Below are 23,358 nucleotides of genomic sequence, written 5' to 3' on the forward strand. Positions count from 1 at the left end.
GCCCAACAGCATGTTTGACATAGTTATTCTCCCCTTCCTCCCCATCCGCATCCTGGATGCTCCCACACTCACCACTTCTGGTGATTTCTACAGGCTTGGACTTTCTCCATCTGAGAAGCCCCTACCAACAGTTTTATAAAAATAAAGTCTTAAGGTTGCATCAGGCCTGACTGTTGGGAAGGCAGACCAGCTGGTAATGGCAAGCTCTTCATCCGTCTGTTGTGTTGTGGACCAGTGGGAACACTTGAATTTGGAAGCCACGGTGCCGTGGCTGTATTACATCCCACCAGATGGCAATGTTCTTTATCTTTAAAAAGAAGCTGCCAGTTTTGGCCCAGCTCTTACTTGTCTGCTCATTGTCCAGAAACCAACATCTACTAGTTTCTGGCATCAAATTTAAGTGAATAAAACCCACTATTCCTACTACCCATAAAAACAGGAATCATCCACTTGTTTTTTTAGAGCATTACGCAGCTCTTGGGCTCCCTCTACTGATATTGGATTAACAAGTAGATTCATTAACAAATATAAACTCTTCCCAGAAGGTTTCAGAGTCTTGCATAATCAGAATAAACAGTGCAAGAAGAGAGCCAGAAGGGGCTGGTTGCATGGAGCTATCTGGCGTCTGTTGCCTGATGCTGCAGAGGCTGGAAATAGACCCGTGAAAAGGACTAGTCCATGCTTGGGGGGCCGGGGGTGTGGGTAGATCACAGATAGGTACATGGGTCTTGTGTTTTTCTGAGGGCAGTGAACAGTTCTGGGGTGTTCCAGAGAAAAGCAGAGACATCCTGGAAAGACAAAGCTTTAATGGGTTTGTCTGCTCCTATACTTGTCTTTTCTTTGTTTTTACCCTCAGTTTAGCTTCCTTTCAGTGTCTGAACTTAGACTGTGGCCCAGTACCCTGAATTATAAGTAAAGGATCACACAAATTTCATAGGTGTGAGGTCTGGTAACTTGTATCAGTGTACTTTAAATGGAATTTTTATTTGGATAGCATAAGTAAAGTAGCACTCTTTTGCTGAAATCCTGTCTCACATGTAGAAACTTCCTACATACAACTCCTTGGTTGGGGTGAACCAGAACTTTGGTTCATGGCTCAGATTAAAGGGTTATACAAACGCTGGCACATTGACAGTGAGTCTTGTTTTGGGTAAGGACTTGGGTGACACTGCCAGGTAACATGACACAGGCTGAATTTTGATCAGTTGCTTATTAGAAGGAGTGAAACTTTAGCTAATTAAACTTTTGGAAAAGATGCTGTTATAGTTATGTGGACGGAAAGTTTCATGACTACTAGTATGTGAGTAAGCGTGCAGTCTGGTGAGGGATGGCACGGTGAGGTTTACACGCAGAACCACATGGTGAAGTCCCGTAGTGGGGGTGCCCAGGCAGTATGGGAGGGGGAGGAGGGAACAGGTGTGAAATTAACATGGAGGAGTAAGCAGCGGGAGGCAGACAGCAGGTGCCAAGTGGGCTAGGGTTGCTGGAGACTAACGGGAGCGTAAGAGCCCCTTGTGCGGGGTCAGTCTGTGGGGTGCGATTAAGGAGAGCCCTGTATTCACTGTGAGGAGCAGGGCTTGACTGCACAATGCTGGAGGACTTCAGATCTTTGTTTTAAAGGGGCCTCTCTAGGGCCACATAGAGGATAGATATGAGGGTGGTAAGAAAAGGGTGAAAGTGACCAGTTAGGAGATTATTATAACAACCAAGGCAAAAGATGTTGCTACATCAAAGCTGTAGTTCTAGAGAGAGAAGGTGGTGTGATCTTCCAGGGCTTTGGGTTGTCTCTGGAGATTAAAGTGAACTGTTACAGTTTAGAATGAGCTAGGAGGGCACTCATTCTCTACAGCAGTGTCATTTGTACTAATGCTAGATGAGATTATCAGGCAGGCAGTACTCATCTGTGGTTTTCTACCTTGTGTTATATACGTATTGAGTCTCTAAAAAGACCAGCGGATCATTTTTGTACTTTGTTTATTATTTCAACTTTACATGTGGTGATATAAGCTATTAAATAATTATCATTTTATTTTGGACAGTTGTGTATTTATCCATTAAAAAAAATAACAGAGTTGGAATCCCCATGTTTCCTTTTATCTTCCTCTAGAGTGTGTGTGCGTGCATGCACACTGATTTTTACACCCCTCAAAAGTAAACCCATTCCGTGTACCTCCTGGATCTCTTTCCGCAGCATGCCCATCCCTTAATTCCAAATAACTTTTGCAGTTCTCAACCATTTCTGTGTTTTCCTCCCCCCACTTCACTTAGATTAAAAAATAAAATGCTATTAGAACTTAAAAGGAAAATCTATTCTTAGAGTAGAATATTAGTGTTAGCAAGTATAGGAAACTTTATGATGTAAATGCACATTACCTTACTGCACAATTTTTGTGGGGAAAAAAGTGTATCTATACCAGTTGTTTTAAGTGGTGAACTTACTTAAAATTTTTTTTTAAATACATCTCTATGTGTTCTGTGTTAATACCCACAGAAATGGAAGAATGCCAGCAGTCAGAAAACGCACCTGCAGTCGAGGCTGGCCACCTGGTGGCGGAGCAGCAGCCGCGGTTCCTGCGGAGCAGCAGCACGCCTGACGTCACCGAGCCGCTGCGCGCTGAGCCTGCCCCGGGTACGGGCTTCAGTCCCTGGCACAGAATTGTAGTCTGGCTGGGCAGGAGCTGCATGGCGCAGTGCTTTCTACATTTATTCTAACTTTATTGCAAGGGAATTTACTTTTTAAGTTTTATTGTAAGGCAGTGATTTCTGGCATTAAAATATTTTCACTATTTATTTATTTCTAAAATATATTTTTATTGATTCAGAGAGTTAGGAAGAGGGAGAGAAAGATAGAAGCAACAACGATCTGCTGCCTCTTGCACACTCCATACTGGGCATCAAGCCTGCAACTCGGGCATACGCCCTGACCGGGAATTGAAGGTTGGCCTCCTGGTTCATAGGTCAGTGTTCAACCAGTGAGCCACACCAATGAAACTTCACTATCTATTTTAATATATTTATCTAAGTTATATTTATATATGTCCAGTGTTTTCCCAGTGTGGCACGTTTGAGAACTAGAAAGATGTCCAGAGTGGCTTGAGTAGGCATGAAGCCAAGAAGGTTACCCTCCAAGGTCAGGGAGAGCAGCAAGTTAGGTAGAAGGCAGGGCAGGATTGGGCAGATGTGGGAAAGGCCATGAGGAGGCCATAGAAGTTGACAGAATGGAAAGCTGCCCAGACCCGTGAAAAATTTTATTATCAGCTTTTAGACTTTACTGATGTTGAAAATAACTCGTAATAGCATTAATTTACACAGTTTCTCCAACAACTTTCAGCAACAACAGGGTGTGGAAAGCAAAGAGGCAGATGGTTAGACCTGTAAACAATAAATAATGTATGGAGTTTACAGTGAAAGAGCATGTGTAGATTGTATCTGGTATCAGTGAACTTATTTATCATTTATCATTAATTTCATGAGTTATATTAAGAAATAAACCAACTTATTTGTCTACAAGTTATCCCACAGTTCTTAATGTCAGGATCATGCTAACCTCATCAGGTAGTAGGGAAGTATTGCCTCTTAACCAGTTAACTGCCACGATATTTTGAATTTAATGATAAAAGGTCCGCTGCTTGCATCATAGTGTACAAATGGTTAAAACCTCTTGAAATAAAACACACAGAAAAATAATTTGAAAAATATATTATCTGAAGATTTTCTATTCTTTGAAAGGTTTGTGTAAGATTGTTGTGATTCCCCCCCCCCCCCCCCCTGCAACCACCCATTTATATATTTTGGTAGAACCTACCATTGCCTGGAGTTTTCTGTAGGAAGGTTTTAAAATACCATTCACAGTTTTTAAAATATATTTTATTGATTTTTTACAGAAAGGAAGGGAGAGAGATAGAGAGTTAGAAATATCGATGAGAGAGAAACATCGATCGGCTGCCTCCTGCACACCTCCTACACACCTACAGGAGGTGTGCCTGCAACCAAGGTACATGCCCTTGACCGGAATCGAACCTGGGACCTTTCAGTCTGCAGGCCAACACTCTACCCACTGAGCCAAACCGGCTACGGCAATACCATTCACATTTTAAAATCATTTTAAGACTATTCAGATTTCCCTTTCCTTTTTTGATTTTGATAAGTTTTTTTTTCTAGGAATTTGATCAACTCATGCATTTTTTTTTCTTCGAATTTATTGGTCCCAGATTACAAATAAAATCCTCTTCTGATCTTTGTAATGTTTGCAGGTATTGTGGTGATAGTCTTTTTTTAGTGACTGATTCTGGGTATTTGTTCTTTCTCTCACCAGTCTTTATTCTCGAGAAGTACCAGCCACCTTCCTGGTTTCTTCTTCCTGTCAGCTCACCTAGCTAACTCAGGCAGCTTTTCTCTGAGATCTCCTCCCCAAAGCCAGAATGGGTCTCCTCGCCTTTGCCTGTGCTATCCTAATGGGCCACAGTGAGTGGCATTCAGCCCCTTCTTTTAAAAGTTCTCTGTGGACTTGACCCATAGGCTACCAGTTTGCCATACCTACGCCTCCTTTTTACGTATTTTAGAATATCCAAACTTAATAATTGCTTAGATATAAAAATATTTTACTGGTTTTACTGTCTGAAATATTCCTTCTCTTGATTTTTTTTTTCCCCACCAAATCTCTAGGTCAAAAGATAGAAAATGTACAGAATTTGAGTTCTTCTGAGCCGAAGCCTATTCAAGAGAATAAAGGACATGTGAAGAAAGAATATGAAGGAATAACAGTAAGATATTTTTCAACCAAATTTGTCATTAGAGATAAACATGCAAATTATTGGAACAATAAATTAATTTATTAATGGCAGGGATAGTTTTCTTTTTTTAAAAAAGTTTTCCGTTTAAACAAGTCATAAGCCCATACAACTTCAAATTCTTTTAAAGTCTTACTTTCTGTATAAAATTATAGTCACATCACAAAAATAGAAAACAACATGAAGCGGAATTCACCAGCTGGTGTTTATCTGGCACTCTGTATTTTTAATCAGATATCCTTGCTTTTCAGACATACATTCAGATTCATTGTTCTTGACATCATTTTAGGTAGCAGCCTCCACCTGGCATGAGTTGTTAGATAAGTCATTTTTTGCAAAGAGCTGATATGGTTTCTTTTCTTAAGAATATGTAAAAGCATTTTTAAAAAACAAATATAAAGTATAAAGAAAAAAATTGAAAAGTAGCCTATTACTCATTTATGCAGATAACTCCTGTTTATTCATTTTTTAAAAATGTGGTATATTCATAGGAAATTCACACATCAGAGAAGGGTACAAAATAAAAACAGAAAACCTCTTGCTTGCTTAGAAGATAACCAGTGTAAAGTGTCTTTTGTCTTTATATATAAGCTTATATATCTGTATTCTGTATGTATATGTGTATATTTCAATAATCACATAAACATCTACAGAACAACCACTCAGCTTAAAGTCTAGAACAGTGGTTGGCAAACCGCGGCTCATGAGCCTCATGCTGCTCTTTGGCCACTTGACTGTGGCTCTTCCACAAAATACCGGCTCTTCCACAAAATACCGACTTCTTTGCATGGGCCACGAAGTTTCAATCGCACTGTACGTGCGCGCCCCCACGTGGTATTTTGTGGAAGAGCCACACTCAAGGGGCCAAAGAACTGCATGTGGCTCGGGAGCCGCGGTTTGCCGACCACAGGTCTAGAACATTTCCAGTGGCACTGCTTTGGCATGTAAATTCCTTCCTTGTCCCCTCAGAGAGCAGCATTTTCTTAGCTTTGTGTTTATCATACCCTTGCTTTGCGCACGTGCGCGCTCTCTCTCTCTCTCTGCCCCTCTCCCTCTCCCCATATACTATCTATGTATATAAAAGCCTAAGCAACCGGCTAACTGGCCGACTGGCCAACTGGCCAGTAGCTATGACTCACACTGACCACCAGGGGGCAGATGCTCAACACAGGACCTGCCGAGTGACAGCAACTTTGCAGAGTGCCCTCTCACACTCTGGGACCCCTCGGGGGCTGCTGCGCTGCTGGTTTTGGCCCGATCCCTGCAGGCCAGGCAAAGGGACCCCAGCGGTGCACAAATCCATGCACTGGGTCTCTAGTCCTAATATGTAAAAACCCTGGGTCCGTCACATCTGCAGCGACCAAGAGGCTCCGTCAACTGGAAGTCAGTCCTGCAGTCAGTCCTGACTGCTATGGTTGCAGGCACAGTGACCCAACACTGACTGCTGAGGGGGGTGCGAATCAGGCCCAGAGAGAGGTATAAAGAGAGAAGCAGGGTCCGTAGCCTCTGTGGCAGCTGTTGATCAGCAGTAGCCTCTTTCTTTAGCTCCAGGCCTGGTCAGCAGCCACACCTCCATTTCTCTCCAGGCCTCCACCGGGGCTGCTGATCAGCCACACCTTTCTGATCAGGCCCTGTTGATAGGCCCAGAGGTGCTGACTGGCATAGAAACCGACCAGTCAGAACCAAATCTGGGTCAACTGTGAGGAGCCAATGGCTGCCTAGGAGGCAGAGCTTTTGACGCTGACTGGCATAGAAACTGACCAATCAGAACCAAATTGGCTGGCAGAGGAGGGCAGTTGGAGGCAAGATCAGGCCTGCAGGGCAGGGCAGTTGGGGGTGAGATCAGGCTGGCAGAGGAGGGCAGTTGGGGGCGATCAGGCTGGCAGGGGAGAACAGTTGGGGGCGAGATCAGGCGGCAGGGGAGGGCCATTGGGGGTGAGATCAGGCTGGCGGGGGAGCGCAGTTGAGGGGAGACCAGGCTTGTAGCGGAGGGCAGTTGGGGGGGACTAGGCCAGTAGGGGAGGGCAATTGGGGGCAAGATCAGGCCAGCAGGGGAGGGCAGTTGAGGGTGAGATTAGGCTGGCAGGGGAGGGCAGTTGGGAGGGACCAGGCTTGCAAGGGACAGCAGTTTGGGGCGATTGGGCTGGCAGGGGAGGGCAGTTGGGGGTGACCAGGCCGGCAGGGGAGGGCAGCTGGGGGCCATCAGGCCAACAGGGGATGGCAGTTGGGGGCGAGATCAGGCCGGCAGCAGAGGGCAATTGGGGGTGAGATCAGGCTGGCAGGAGAGGGCAGTTGGGGGCAAGATCAGGCTGGCAGGGGAGGGCAGTTGGGAGCAATCGGGCCAGCAGTGTTAATCAGGCTTGCAGGGGAGTGGTTAGGGGGTCATCAGGCTGGCAGGCAGGTGAGTGGTTAGGAGCCAGAAGTCCCGGATTGTGAGAGAGATGTCTGACTGCCGGTTTAGGCCTGATCCCACCATCAGTCAGACATCCCCCGAGGGGTCCCAGATTGGAGAGGGTGCAGGCTGGGTTGAGGGACATACCCTCCCCCACCCCCAGTGCACGAATTTCGTGCACCGGGCCTCTAGTACATATATATTTGTGTGCGCGTGCGCGCGCACACACACACTTTAGTTTTTCTTATTTTTAAACATTATAAAACTGATATTATTGATTTATTTACTCAATTATGTATTTCTTTATTTAAATGGGAGAAGGAGAGAGGTAGAAACATCAATGATGAGAAAGAATCATTGATTGGCTGCCTCCGGCACACCCTATACTGGGGATCAAGCCTGCAACCCTGGCATGTGCCCTGACCAGAAATCCATCCTGACCTCCTTGTTCATAGGTCGACAGTCAACCACTGAGCCATGACAGCCGGGCTCAGTTACGTATTTCTAAGATTCATCCACATTGTGACATGTAGCTATAGTTTATTAAGTTTTCTCTGCTGTATGATATTTTACTGTGAATAAACCACAATTTATTTCTATTCTCTTGTTGGTGGACATTTAGATTATTTCAATTTTTTTAAATGAAGGATGCAGTTATACATATTCTTATATGTGTTTTAAGATCTACATGTTTAAGTTTTCCTCTATGGTGGCTTTCTAGGAGTAGATATCATGGGTCATAGAGTAGAATAATGTTCTTTTTTTACAAGATAATGTGTTTTCCAAAGTGGTTGCACCACATATATTTCTGCCAGCACTGTGTAAAGAATTGCCATTCATCCACATTCTTGTCTACACTTGCTTTGTCAGATTTAAAATTTTTGACTCAAGTGTGAAAATGGGATCTTACTTTTGAATTTTTCAGATTACTAATAAATTTGAAACCTTTTTATATGTTCATTGATCATGTGTGTGTCATCTGTGATATCCTTACCATGTTCCTATTGACTTGTCTTTTTCTCTTTAGTTTGTCCTAATTCTTTATATAGTCTGAATACTGATCCTTTTTTGGTTATTTCTGGCAAATGTCTTCTTTCAAGGTGCATCATAAATATATATATATATACATATATATATATATGCATTTGTATATATATGTGTATTTATTTATTTATAGGCTTTTAAAGTAACATTTATTTTTTTAAAGTTAACATGTGCATATATAGGAAACTGAAAAACACAAGCAAAGAACAAAGCCATCCATAATCACAAGCAGTTTACAGTCTAACGTGTCCTTCTAAGTCCTGTGTATCTACACAACAGTTATGTATCATGCTTTCTCACACATCATGAATATTTACCATTTCAAAGTCCCAAAGCTATGAGTATTTTGATAACCAAGAATACCCAACATCAACTCAATCTGGAAGAAAATGTAATCCTGCCTTACTTGGTGACAAAAATTTCATAAAACACAAAAATAGCAATAAACCTCTAAGTAAAAGATATTCACAAAGTTACAATTAAAATAATGCGTTCTCTTGCAACTTATATTTTGCTTTCTCTATGGTGACTTTTGATGAACAGAAATTCTTAATTTCAGTATTCTTGATTATCAAACAATTTAATGGTTAGGTTTTATTAAAAAATTAAAATGCCAATCCATGGGAATGAAAATATTACCTTATATTTTTGTTTTAGTTTTTCTCTACACATTTAAGTCTTTCCTGTGTCTGAAATTAATTTTATGTAGGGCATGAGGTAGAGATCCAAATTCCTCCCCCTACTCACCCTGAGTGGATAACTACTTGTCTCAGGTCCCATTTATTGAATCCATTTTTTAAAATATTGATCTGAAATGCCACCTCTCATATATTTTCGTATATGCTGTTTCTCAGATGTGTGAAGCTTTATTTTGGTAGTGTTGTTTTTGTATCCTCACCAAGGATATGTTTTTATTAATTTTGAGAGAGAGAGAGAAATATCGATGTGAGAGAGAAGCATCGATTAGTTGCCTCCCATACACACCCTGACTGGGGATAGAACTTGCAACCTAGGTATGTGCCCTGACTAGGAATTGAACTTGCAACCTTTTGTTGTACAGGATAACACTCTAACCTACTGAGCCACCTGGCCAGGGCTATTTTAGTATTTCTTAATTCTGGTTACTTTATTTTTCTGTACAGTACTATAACCTCTTAATTACTGTAGCTCTCCACTTTCTCCTTGCCATCGCCCTTCTAATGGAAGCTATTTTTCTACTATCTTTTGTCTTTCATTCTTACTATTGAGAAGTCTCCTATTCATCCTAGTTGTTGTTTCTTGGTCTTTGTCCTTGTCCTTTGATTTTACTACAGTATATTTCCATTAAGTTTTTTAGTTCAGCAAGTATGCCTTTTGCTTCTGAAGGTTCAGGTTAGCCTTTTCAAGTATATCTGTAATTTCTAATATGTGATCCTCAGCTTTTATTCCTTTAAATTGCTCACATATTATAATTCTTAATTCTTTATCTGATTATCTGAAATCCTTGGGGGGAGGGTGGGGGCGTCTGAGTCTGATATTTGCTGTTTCTGAGATTCTTGTGCATGGTGATAGATTTCCTGTGGTGTTTGGTGATCTTTGAGTTTCAAGACGGCTGATCTTAATCTGCAGAAAACCTGGGTGTCTCAGGTGATGGAGTTTCACCAGGACAGCATTTGCATTTGTTTCTTCTAGGAACCAGGGAGTGTACTTAACCCTAGAGCAGTGATGGCAAACCTTTTCAGCTCGGCGTGTCAGCATTTTGAAAAACCCTAACTTAACTCTGGTGCCGTGTCACAAATAGAAATTTTTTGATGTTTGCAACCATAGTAAAACAAAGATTGATATTTTTGATATTTATTTTATATATTTAAATGCCATTTAACAAAGAAAAATCAACCAAAAAAATGAGTTCGTGTGTCACCTCTGACACGCGTGTCATAGGTTCACCATCACTGCCCTAGAGCCTTGGTTCTTTTGCCACTGGCAGTGGTAATAATAGATTTTCCCTCCAGATAGCCCCGTTTCACTGCCCTGGTTTCCATTTTCTTTGGGAAAGGAGGATGTGGATCATTTGGAGGTATATATACCTCCTTTGAGTCCCAAATTACAACCCATATTTTTATGTAGAATCTAGTTCTATAGCTATGGACATTTCATTTCTCAGTCAGAAGCAGGAAATATCTGGGTATATTTTCATTATGACATTAGATATATGTCATCTTCCTTTAAGGCTGTGTAATATTTTTTTATATACTGTTGTTCTAAATATTTTATTCATGGCCTTCACCTGTTTCTTGGATTAATAATTATTCTGTCTTTTTATTATACATCTTAGTCCTAACTTCTCAATTGTTTGTTTAATGTTTATTCTTTAGTTCATTGAATCCAGGGTTTTTAATACACTCTACACTGGAGGATCTTAAATGTACTTCTTCATTCCCAGCTTTATCCTCTGTCTCACAATCCTGGATTTTCGTTGCCTATGTATAGGATATTCTCTTTGGATATTCAGCTCAAAATGAAAATTAAAATATGAGAAACTTCATCTTTTCTTCATCATCCTACTTTTCTTCCTTCCTTTGTCACCATTGTTTTGATGATCCCCTAGAGTCATATCCTTTTGTGATTTAATTTTACTCCTCTGCTGTTCTGCAGTTTTTTTATTTATCTTTTTACCTTACCACCCCCCCCCTTTCTTTTTTTAACGATCAAAGGCCTTATATGCTCATTCCTGAACTACCAGTTCCATGATAATTTTCTTCTTAACACTAATGCTTCCCACAGATACTAAACTTTTCTTTCTGGTTATGTTTTTAATCACAACAAGCTATTGTCTAGAACAGCCGTGGGCAAACTACGGCCCGCGGGCAGGATCCGGCCAGTTTGAAATAAATAAAACTATTGAAAAAAAAGACCGTACCCTTTTATGTAATGATGTTTACTTTGAGTTTATATTAGTTCACACAAACACTCCATCCATGCTTTTGTTCCGGCCCTCCGGTCCAGTTTAAGAACCCATTGTGGCCCTCGAGTCAAAAAGTCTGTCCACCCCTGGTCTAGAACATACAGTTGCTCATTTTGACAGTATTGGGTTGAAATTCCTAAGCCTGATATTGAAGGCCCACTTGCAGCTGCCTCTTTTAGAAGGTGGTATGCATTTTCTTGTTATCTTTTTCTTCTCCACCTGCCTGCCCTGCTTGGCCTGCTGTAATCAGGTTCTGTCCCTGCACATACAACTTGTTGATTGCCACTCAGTGCTTCCTGCCTTCTCTCTATCACTTCATGTCAGTTGCCTTCTTGAACAGCTGTCCTGTAACTGTGAGCCAATTATGGTAACACTATTCTGCATACCTTGTAGAGAGAGTTTATTTGTATATTTTCCTTATGTATCTTGTAATCATTTTGTGTAACTTGTGTATGTTTTGTCTCTCCATGCAAGTCATAAATTTTAGAGGATGCAGGTTGCCTCCAAGTGTTTTAGTGCTTTGTGTGTAATACACGGTCCAGTGTTGAATGCTGCTCAGGAAGGTGTTTCACGGCTATAAGGAAGACACTGAGTAACCTTTAGGAAAGTCTCGGTGGAGTCCATGCCTTCCCTGCCAGCACACTCACCATCTGAGGGTAAACTTGGGCCTTCTGGAAAAGTGCGTTCACTATATATGTGTGCTTGAGCAGAGGAACAAATAGAACTTCAAAATAAATCATTTCTATATAATTTGCCATTTCTTCTCAGTAGATCAGTTCAATTGAATGTCCGTTGACAAAGTAGAAGCCATAAATTTCAGATCTTGAATAATTTATATTTCAATTATAGTAAATTGTGAACACATCCTTCAAAATGGAAAATAGCATTCAATTTTGTTGTTGCTATTATTATCATTTGTTTCTTTTCCTTTAGAAATGTGGACTAGAAACTTAACAGTCTTATAAAAATCAAAACTTTCCTTTAACTAATGCAATTTTTCTTTTTGTCTGAAGATCTTAGTTCGAAGAAGCAGCAGCTCCGCCGAATTGGATTTAAAAGATGATTTGCAGCAGATGCAAGGAAAATGTAGGGAAAGACAGAAGAGTAAGTTCCAGGAAGTGTGGTCTGTGTTCGTCCAGATTCAGAGCTGATGTATTTTGTTTTCTTTGTGCTTCAAACTTGAATAATATCATCTGAAGAGACATAGTTGTGAAATGGGAACATTTTATTCCTGGGATTTCAGGATTGATGGGCAGTTAGTTCACACGTACATCCTGAACAGTTCCAGTCACTTACCTGAACCTTAGAGGCCTGTCTTTCCACCCCTGGGCCCTTTCCTAGGTGAGAGGCACAACCAAAGCTAATGCTAAGTGAGCAGACAGACCCAGAAGGAAAAGTGATCTTCCCTAGAAAGTTCCCACCAGCTTGGAGCAGAATGCTTCAGAAGTACACTGCAGTCAATAGTATAAGTATTTCAAAAATAAAACGTGATTGGAATCCTGACACATTATCATGTACTGTAAAATGTGGCCCTAATACTCTGCTTTCCCAAGGGCAGGTTTTGGGCCACCTCCTTTTCAGAGCAGCATGATAGACAGCTCGGGTCCAGGGTGGTTCTGGTGGGGTGTGCAGGAGCTTCTCTTGGCTCCTCCTTCAGGTCCTGTTGGCTTAGAGACCTGTGGCAATGAAGTAAGAGACCTGTCAGGTTAGTGACTGGAGCAACTTTCAGTTCTTTGCAAGTGAAGGAAACATAGCAGATTAGCAGCAGCAAAGCTGGGCACTGTCAGCATAGGTACAAAAAGGAGCTGAAAGAGTGAGCAGACGAAAAGGGTGGACACACAAAATTATTATGAGGTAGACAGGAGACTTGGAGAAGTAAACTGTCTAGGTCTGTTTTGTGTTAGGCAAAATAGCCCTATTAGGCTTAATAGCCTTTGAAAAAGCATCATCGTATTATGACAGATTACAACTTTTTGTTATATAGAGGAGAGACTTTCTATTGGAGACAATGTTTTATAGTAGAACACCTCCTCCCCCAGTGCTCTAGGTGACCCAGTCTGGGTTGAGGTCTAGACTCAGACTCAAGATAGAAAGCATCACTAGACTTTTCTAGCCAGTGGAATAAACTTGCGTTTATATGGACCAATTCGCCCCCTTTTCTTCCGCCCACCCCCATTTTGTAGTTGAATAAGTTTCAGTAGAAAACTTAACGACTTGATGTACATCTTTTGGGCATATGGTATATGAGTTGAAGCCCCTTGAAAGGAATGCTATTTGGGTGATACATAGTGGAGCTTGTAATGACTGTTAATGCTCAGCACTTAGAAGCTCTGTTTGGTTGAGCAAGAGCCCCAAACCAGCCCCTTTGAGCCCCTATGCCCTGCATGTGTCAGCTGTTTAGTTACTTATGTGGGGGTAATTGTGGCTATTAGTTATCTCAGACTTTGGTTCTTTATTATGCCAGGTGAAAGTGTCAGCAGTGACACGGCTCTGGGCTATAACAATGAGGCCGAGTTGTCCATGAGCTCATGGCAGACCTGTGAGGAAGATGCAGACCTGAACACTCCCACAGATGTGGCTGACTCCGATGCCCGCCATTGGTTACAACTGAGTCCCGCCGATGCTTCAAACTTAACAGGTAACTAACCGTGTTTGAAAAGCAGGTAACAGTACTAACTGCTGGGAAAAACCGCAATATCCAGTTGTAAGAAATTTAGGGATCCTTTAGCACAGTGATGATGAGGGTGACACTTCTAACCAAATTGGTTGTGGCAGCCCCAACCACCTGTTTATAATCAGCCATGAGTTCTGAGATGTGTATGGTGAGGGTTCTGAAACAGTGGCCAGGTAATGGGAAGATGCATGCCATGCCCACAGCCACAGCCACCACAGGAAGAGGCGAGGGCACCCATGTCAAGCTTCACTCTGGAAACAGAAGAGTGATTTTATCTACTTTATAAGGGCCCTAAATCAAGATAAGTTTAAATCTTTGACTAGCTTATTGATTCATATGTTTTTGAAATTTTACTATAAAATACTTGATACACACAAGGTAAGTTGTGACATGTATGTAAGTAATAAAGTGAGCACCAGTGAGCCTAGTATACAACTGAAGAAACAGAGCAGCATCCAAACCAGTACGATTTCCCAGAGCGTCTCCTTAAGTCCCTTCCTTCTCCTATCTTCCTGTGACCCCATCTCAAATTTTTTATGATCCTTTGATTTCTTTATGGTTTTACCACATATATCTGTGTCCTCAAACAATCAAATATATCCTATTTTAAAGTTTTTAAAAAAGGATTTTATACTCTGTATTTTTCACGCCTTTTACCCCAAGATTTTATTTCTGAGATTCATGCACTGACTACAGAACCAAACTTTTTGAGTCTGCATCCAGGCTCTGCCAAGGAATTGCTGGGTGGCTTTGAGCAAGTTACCTAATTTCGCTCTCCTTCAACTTTTTTCTTGTAAAATAGGAATAATAATAGTCCCTACTACAGGGTTGTTGGAGGAATGAATGAGTGAAAATAAAAGTCTAAAGCTTTACCTTAAATAGTTGTGTATTTTTTAACAAAGGAAACTTTGGTTTCTATTAATCATAACATAAAATTTAACCAAAACCCCTGATATTTTGTAAATTCCTGATGGAGTAATGTTAAAACTTCATAAAATTTACATGGAAAATGTTGTTGGATAAAATATTTTATATATAAGATACATAACCACTCACCTGCCTGCCTGATCGCCCCTAACCTCTCTGCCTGCCTGCCTGATTGCCCCTAACCTCTCTGCCTTCCTGCCTGATCGCCCCTAACTGCCTCTGCCTGCCTGTCTGATTGCCCCTAACTGCCCTCCCCTGCAGGCCAGATCTCACCCCCAACTGCCCTCCTCTGCCAACCATTTTGGTTCTGATTGGTCAGTTTCTATGCCAGTCAGCATCAAAAGCTCCACCTCTAGGCAGTCATTGGCTCCTTACATTCACCCAGATTTGGTTCTGATTGGTCAGTTTCTATGCCAGTTAGCGTCTCTGGGCCTATCATTGGGGCCTGATCAGACAGGCGGGGCTGATTAGCAGCCCAGGTGGAGGCCTGGAGAGAAATGGAGGTGAGGCTATTGGCCAGGCCGAGAGAGAAAGAGAGGCAAGTTCTGATCAACAGCTGCCACAGAGGCTATGGATCAGACCCTGCCTCTCTCTCTGCAGGCCTCTCTCCGAGCCTGATCCATAGCCCCCTAGGCCAGGGGTCCTCAAACTACGGCCCGCGGTTTGCCACCGCTGTCTGTTGCTTAGCAGCCGACTAGTTTTTTTTTAAACTATAGTCCGGCCCTCCAACGGTCTGAGGGACAGTGAACTGGCCCCCTGTTTAAAAAGTTTGAGGACCCCTGCCCTAGGCAGTCAGTGCTGGGTCGGGGTACCCATAGCGGCCCCACTCAATACTGTGTCACCACGGCAACCCAGCACTGACTTCCAGTCTGGTCGAGCCTTCGGTTGTTATGACCATGGCTCTTTATTATATAGATGATTTTGAATAATAATACTGTAAACTTATGGAATTTAACAGTTTACAAATAACCTTTTGATTCTGTATGGTAAGCAGGCCAAGTCTTACAAATTCTGTTTTAGAGATGGGATTACTGAGTCCCAGGAAAATCTTGTTAGCTAGACAGGAAGTGCCAGAGTTAGAACTGGATTTTAAAGTGTTTTGACTCCATATACAGTGCTGTCTTTTCCCTTCCACTCCATTGGTGTTAAAATGACAACAGCAAAACCCTTTAAACTACTTGAGAATCATTGATACATTGATGCAATAAATGGCTTCTTTGGGCCTAATATACAGACTACCCAGGGGGAACACATGGTGGCATTATTGAAGGCAAGACTGAATCTTTAATAAGTTGAATTTATTTAAGCAAGAACTAGTTTTAATCATTTTTATTGAAAAGAAAGAAAATTGGGTGATTACTTCTTTTGTCTGTCCTTTGGATAGTTTTGTTTTGATCCTATTTCAGAGTATGCATGGGATAGCTCAATTTAATAAACTTATGTGAGGTAATTGTATATGATGTACTCTCTCTGTCATGATTAATTCCTCCAAATACTTAGTTCTTTGAAATACTAATATAGAGAATCAGTACACTCAGTTCAATAGTTCATCTTGTCATCTGTGAAAAGGACAAACTGTAATATGATAAGGTTTAAGGATTATCACAGTTCTGAATTTAACTTTCTGTTCTTAAGAGAAGGATTTCTTTATAAATATACAAAATAAAACTCATGTTAGCCTGACCTTTAGGGCATGCAAAAAGAGTGATCAGACAATTTGAGTATATCTGTTTCTCATTGAATAATTCTACCAATTATCAAATGTTTAGAACAATAAACTAAAATCTTATATTCCTCATCATTGGCAAGCTAACCGTTTAGTTTTATATTTGCTTTCTCATTTAAATCACTTCATGTTGGCTGAAAATAACGGCTAAATGTATTGTGCTTTGTTTCAAAATGTACCTGGGATTTGTTTTAATCAGGTATGGTGCAGCTTACAGACATGGAAATGATTATCCTGAAGGAAGAAGTTTATACTCACTGGTCCCTAGAAACCGGAGGCATGGCCTGCTCTGCAGGTGGGCCACCCAGAGAAGACGAGAGTTGGTTAGGAGACAGTGGGAAAGAGGACAAACCTGGGCTACTGCCTTTATTGTCATTCCCATGGGAAAAGCAAGGCAAGACAGGGTAAGCAGAGTTAGGATTGGCGAGTTGGAACAATTTCAGCAGACTCTGGAGCATAGATGCTGTCCCCAGTTGCCAAGTACCTGGCCCTGAAGTGTCTGTGGTTAGGGTTGGGGGTGAGGGTGGGGGGGGTATAGGCTTGATGTGGAAGAGCCTGGTGAAGGAGGTATGGGAGGTATGAGCTTTGGATTGGTAGTTTGTACAAGAAAGGAACCCTTCCTGCTGAGTTGTTAGCTATCTCTAGGAATTAGTAACCCTGGGAGGGGCAGTCCCTTCCTGGTCCGGAGGTGCCAGATGCCAGAGCATCTATTGGTACTGCATCCGCTTTGTTCTGTTGAGGTAATTATTTTGAGGAATATTTATGACTATAGTAAAGAATCAGTGTTGCTGCTGGCCTCATCTCCTATTTAGCCAATATGCTTGCAAACTAGAAATATGATTTTGATGCTATAAGAAATAAAAATGTGAATAAATCATAGTCACAACTGGCTTACCAAGAGGACAGAAGACATTTATCCTGATAGTGGCAAATAATGTGATAAGTGCTATGAGATTCAATTAAAGAAAGTTTTAGCCAAAGCCGGTTTGGCTCAGTGGATAGAGCGTCGGCCTGCGGACTGAGGGGTCCCAGGTTCGATTCCGGTCAGGGGCATGTACCTGGGTTGCGGGCACATCCCCAGTGGGAGATGTGCAGGAGGCAGCTGATCGATGTTTCTCTCTCATCGATGTTTCTAGCTCTCTATCTCTCTCCCTTCCTCTCTGTAAAAACTCAATAAAATATATATTAAAAAAAAAGAAAAAAAGAAAGTCTTAATCACAGGGATAGAGAAATAGACTATAGAATAGAATATAAAGTACATAACTGAATCCACACGGGCATGGTATCATGATATTATGGAAGAGGTGACACATTCCAGATCTAGCAAGGAAAGGATTTACTATTTAACAAATGCCTGTGGGATAAGTATTTAGCCATATGGAAAGAAAGGAAATAGAATCTCTGCCTTACAACATGCCCATAGTCAATTCCAGATGGATAAAATGCTTAAATATAAAAAATAAGTTTTAAAAACTTTTGCAAGAAAATATCTTCTAAAACATGTCCTAAGACCTTGGGGTAGGGAAGGTTTTCTAAATGAGATGTGTAACCCTAAAGAGCAAAGGCCAGCTTTGGTGCTCTTTCCTTTCCAGGCTCCTGTCAGGTCAAGAATGTGTTTTAAGATGAGGTTTAAGAAATGGTGTCCAACATTTTGCTTTAGTGGGGAGGGGGTCAGTAGTCTTCCCTCACTGGAATACAAGCTGGGGGGTGGGGGGAGTCATTGTGTTCACTGCTGATTCTTGGCTTCTAGAATTGTATATGACAGGAGAGGAACATTAGCAAATACTCGGATCAGTGAATAAATAAGCTTTAAGTCCAGGCTATTGTTTTATTTAGGTAAAATAGCAATTAAATTTTAACCTTTTTTAATAGTAAAAAATAAGTGTGATTCAGTTTCAAAATCTTTTTTGTTTAGTATATTTATCATAGCCTTGCCTCCAAGTAGTGTTATAGAAATCCTTTTACCACTTCTGCTTTTAATTATAGCTGTGCATGTGAATTACACTCACTGTTACCTGCCACCAAAGCTGTTTTTGCAGAAATGGTTTGTTTGTCAGCATTGTCTTTCATTAGACACATTTTTGGCATTTTCGCCAGGCTTTGATCTGCTCTGATTGTTTGCTCACCTTATGAAATCTTTAAAATGAACAATATGTCCCTGGAAACAGAAGAGGAAGGAGAGAAGAGTCAGGCTGCAGAGCTGGCCAGCAGAGCACTAGCCAACCTGCTACCTCTCCATTTTGAATCTTCAAAGGCCAGATCTGAGTTTTCTGGTCCCGGAATTAAGGTGTTTCAATTGAACTTTTGGATCTGTGTCTTCAGGTTTCAAATCAAAAGGGAAGTTTATTTCCAGTGTTCCTGCTATGTTTCTTCAATATTCTTACCAAACCTACATAAAATTGCAGCGATGTGAAATCATTTGGTCATAAGTACCCATTATCAAGACTTATTTTATTACTAAAGTCCTTTGCATATTTGCAACATTTTAAATGTTATATTGCTTTGTTAAAATCATGGCTATGTTTGGAGAAAGATGATATATTGTATTTGTTTGCAAGAGTTTCCAGTTTAATAAAAAAAATTTAAATGCCCCTATTGCATTTGGTAATAATGAAATTAAAAGGTACTAGGCTACCATACTAGCTTGCTAATGAAAAAGAAAATAAAACTAAATATTTGGCATTTTTAGGGTGAGCATGAAATTTTCTGAAATCTCTCAAATCCCCATTTTTAATTAAGCACTGCTTCAGTGAGGAACCATCTACATGTAAAATGTCAGCATCTGTTCTGTTACTTACACCACAAATGCAATAATTTTAGGATAAAACATTTAAACTCATTAAAAAAATTTTTTCACAGTGATATTGAGCAATGATTTTATATACTTCTAAAGGACTCAACGTATTTTGATAATGTGATGGGGATGTTACCTAGGATTTTATCACTGCGGTATGCATTTGTCAGAGAGCCCAGTAGCATTGAAACATTTTCTACATGAGGCCCTTTTATAACTGAGGATATATTAGTTGGCAGGTAGCAAGGAGGTGTAGGTGATGAGATACCTGGCCTTTTTCACTTGGTGTTACTCAAGCAAAGCTCCAGTGTGATTGGAATGCTGGGGCTAATCTCTGTTTCGGATGGCTGCATTTGGGGGGTGGGGGTAGGAGATGAAACGCTATAAATCATTTAATTCCCTTACTGTTTTTTAACCCTTAGAGCAGCGGTTCTCAACCTGTGGGTTGCGACCCCTTTGGTGGTCGAACGAACCTTTCACAGGGATCACCTAAGACCATCCTGCATATCAGATATTTATATTACAATTCATAACAGTAGCAACATTACAGTTATGAAGTAGCAACGAAAATGATTTTATGGTTGGGTCACAACATGAGGAACTGTATTTAAAGGGCCAGAAGGTTGACAACTACTACCTTAGAGGATTAAAGACATCTTTTTCTCATCTTTATGAGAAAGATAAATGCCATATTATGCTGTGTATGGGGTCTTGTGTTGATTTATAAGCATTCATTAAATCAGTATACCTTCTTAGACAGACAGATCCTTGGTATTGCACTTACTTTACAGGTTAAACATTAGGAAGATGAGTCTCTTTAGAGAACCCAGAGGCCCATAATCAGACTTTTGTTCTCTGTACCCCCTGTCTTTCAGGTGTAGTGTTTAGGAATTCCATCTTGAATTTGATCTGCACATTTTATTGTGTCTCTTCAGTAGATTATGTGATACTTATGTGGGAAATTCAGATGTCTTGGAATCTTTCAGCAGCCTATATAATAAAAGGCTAATATGTAAATTGTGCCCTCAACCGGGATTTCAACCAGGAGTTTGACCAGGGGGCAGGGTCAGCCAGCCAACCTCCCACAGTCCCTCCCCCTGACTAGCCCCACCCCCAGTCGCCCCCCCAATCAGGGGTGGGGCCCACCTGCCAATCAACCGCAGCCCCTCCCCCGGGGTCCAATCAGGGTGGGCTGGCCGGACCCGACCTGTGTACAAATTCGTGCACTGGGCCTCTAGTCTTATTATGTTAGAGGCCCGGTGCACAAAAATTTGTGCACTCGGGGGGGGGGGTGGGAGGAGGAGTCCCTCAGCCCGGCCTGTGCCCTCTCACAGTCTGGGACCCCACGGGAGATAACGACCTGCTGGCTTAGGCCTGCTCCCGGGTGGCAGAGGGCAGGCCCAATCCCTAGGTGCAGCCCCTGGTCGGGCTCAGAGCAGGGCTGATTGGGGAGTTGGGGTGCCGCTCCCTGTCACGCACAGAGCAGGGCGGATCGAGAGGTTGCAATGCCACCCTCAGTCACGCTCAGGGTAGGGCCGATTGGGGGGTTTTGGCACTGCCCCCTGTCACACACAGAGCCGCAGGGCGATCAGGGGGTTTGGGCGCTGCCCCCTGTCACGCTGATCCCGGTTCCGGGAGGCCTTGTGGCTCTGCTGATCCCGGTGGTGGGAGGCATATTACCCTTTTACTATATAGGATAGAGGCCTGGTGCATGGGTGGGGGCCGGCTGTTTTCAGGCTGGCTGGTGACTGAAGCTCCCAACCGCTCCTTTTTTTCTTTTTCTTTTTTATTCTGGGCCAGCTTTAGCTCTGAGGCTTGGCTCCAGCTCTTAGGCCTAGGCTGCTGAAAGCAGGTATCTGGTTTGTTTGGGTTCTATAATCGAAACAGTGTTTCAGCTCCAGCTCTGAGATCCCGGCTGGCTGAAAGCAGGTTTCTGGGGTTTTGTTTCGCTTCTATATTTGTAACAATGTTTCAAACTGCAAGCTCAGAGGCCAGCAGCGGCAGGCAGGGAACGTTGGAGTCCTCCGTCACTGAAGCAAGCAAGCCTCATGTTTGCTTCAAGCTGCCTGGCTGCTGGCCACCATCTTGGCTGGCAGTTAATTTGCATATCGCCCTGATTAGCCAATGGGAAGGGTAGCGGATGTACAGCTAATTACCATGTTTCTCTTTTATTAGATAGGATATTAGCAGCTGTTCTGGGTACGGGGAAGGATGCAGAACATTCTTGGATCTGCCCCAGCTTCTTGTCAGATTCACTCCTTGCTCCTTTTTGGTTCTTATCTTTCCTCTACCTAAAGTTCCTCGCATCCACCAATTGCTCTTCAATGTCTTTGATTAGGCCTTAAAAGCACTAACAATATATGTACTCAAAATAGCACTCAGTGGGAGTTCATAATTGCCTAGAAATCAGTTTTTCTTTATTTGTGTGGGAAATGCGTGAGGAATAGAACTTTGGGAATAAGTATGTTAATAAGAAATGGTGTAAGAAAATAAAGTAAAGGGGGGTTACTGGTGGAGATAGGACCAACTTTTTAAACTCCCTCCAAAGATTCAAAAGAGAAGCAAAGCAAAGGAGATACTAATTAAATAAATACATTGATAGATCAAAGAAAGAAAAATAGAACACTAGTTTAGCTATGTGTGTATGTCACATAAACTATAAAGCAGAAATCATTAGTGACAGCAATAATTATGAATTTATATGAACTTCATAGTAGAAAATTTGAATAACTCAAAAATTGACAAGTTAAGAAAAAATATTAGAGAAGACTTACACAATATAATTAATGGAGATATTTTTATATATAGTGAATGGAAATATATATAAGTATATAAAACTTTGAACTTAATTAAAATATACAGGTGATTTTTAAAAGCACATGGAACATTTACAGAAATTAACCAACTAGATCTTTAATCAACTCTCAACAAATGTTATGCTTTGAAACTGTACCACATTCTATGAGTGTGATGAAATAAAGAACAAAAGGGTAATAAAACTACATTAAGAAACTAAAACCTGCACTTTATTTTTTTAATAATTCTTTATTGTTGAAAGTATTACATATGCCCCCCCTTTAACTCCATTGGCCCCCTCCAGGTCCCCCCGCCCCAGCTCCCCTCTTCCAGGCCTTCAGCACCCTATTGTCTGTCCATGTGTTCTGCATTTATGCATGCAAGGTCTTTGATTGATTACCTACACCCACCCACCCTTCCCTGCCTTCCCTCTGAGCTTCTGCAGTCTGTTCTATGCTTCCATGTCTCTGGATCTATTTTGTTCATCAGTTTATTTTGTTACTTAGATTCCACATATGAGTGTGATCATGTGATACTTGTCTTTCTCCAATTTCACTTAGAATGATAACTCTCCAGGCCCCTCCAGGCTGTCCCAAAGAGTAAGAGATTATTCTTTTTCACTGCTGCATAGTATTCCATGGCATAAATGTACCACAGCTTTTTCATCCACTCATCTACTGGTGGGCACTTGGGCTGTTTCCCTATCTTAGCTTTTGTAAATTGTGCTGCTATGAACATAGGGGTACATACATTCTTTCTTGTTGGTGCTTTGGGTTTCTTAGGATATATTCCTAGAAATGGGATCACTGGGTCAAATGGAAGTTCCATATTTAATTTTTTAAAGAAACTCCGTACTGTTTTCCATAATGGTTGCACAAGTCTGCATTCCCACCAGCAGTGTGCTAGGATTCCCTTTCTCCACATCCTTGCCAGCACTTGTCATTTGAAAAACTGCACTTTAGATAAATTAAGTCCAAAAGAAATTAAATTAGGAAATATTTCAAAGTGGACTACAATTTAAATTACATATCAAAAGCTCTAGAATGTAGCTGAAGACTTAGGTGTTTATATTAGAAGAGAAAAATATTGATCTATGTGCCCTATTCAAAATATTAGGGAATAATGGCAGAATAATATATTGAAGTTAATAAAAAGGGAACTTATCAAGTAAAATACATACAAATATGTGCTGGAAAGCAATAGAGAAGGCAAAATCAACTTTTAAAAACAATACAATAGATGAATAGGCAAGATTAATCAAGGAAAGAATA

The 23,358-nt window shown here is 41.3% G+C and overlaps 1 protein-coding gene across 5 annotated transcripts in view; it reads left to right on the forward strand.

Moving 5' to 3' along the window:
- The window catches only part of RALGAPA2 (Ral GTPase activating protein catalytic subunit alpha 2), a 295,521-nt gene that overhangs the window by 110,814 nt on the left and 161,349 nt on the right, over positions 1 to 23,358 (forward strand). For all 5 annotated transcript variants that reach the window (XM_059705412.1, XM_059705417.1, XM_059705413.1 and 2 more), the window contains 4 exons: positions 2,492 to 2,629; positions 4,666 to 4,763; positions 12,184 to 12,274; positions 13,635 to 13,808. In XM_059705412.1, coding sequence (XP_059561395.1) covers positions 2,492 to 2,629; positions 4,666 to 4,763; positions 12,184 to 12,274; positions 13,635 to 13,808 — 501 coding nt within the window. The remainder of the gene's footprint in view (positions 1 to 2,491; positions 2,630 to 4,665; positions 4,764 to 12,183; positions 12,275 to 13,634; positions 13,809 to 23,358) is intronic.

This window comes from Myotis daubentonii, chromosome 8 (assembly GCF_963259705.1).
Source record: "Myotis daubentonii chromosome 8, mMyoDau2.1, whole genome shotgun sequence".
NCBI lineage: Eukaryota > Metazoa > Chordata > Mammalia > Chiroptera > Vespertilionidae > Myotis > Myotis daubentonii.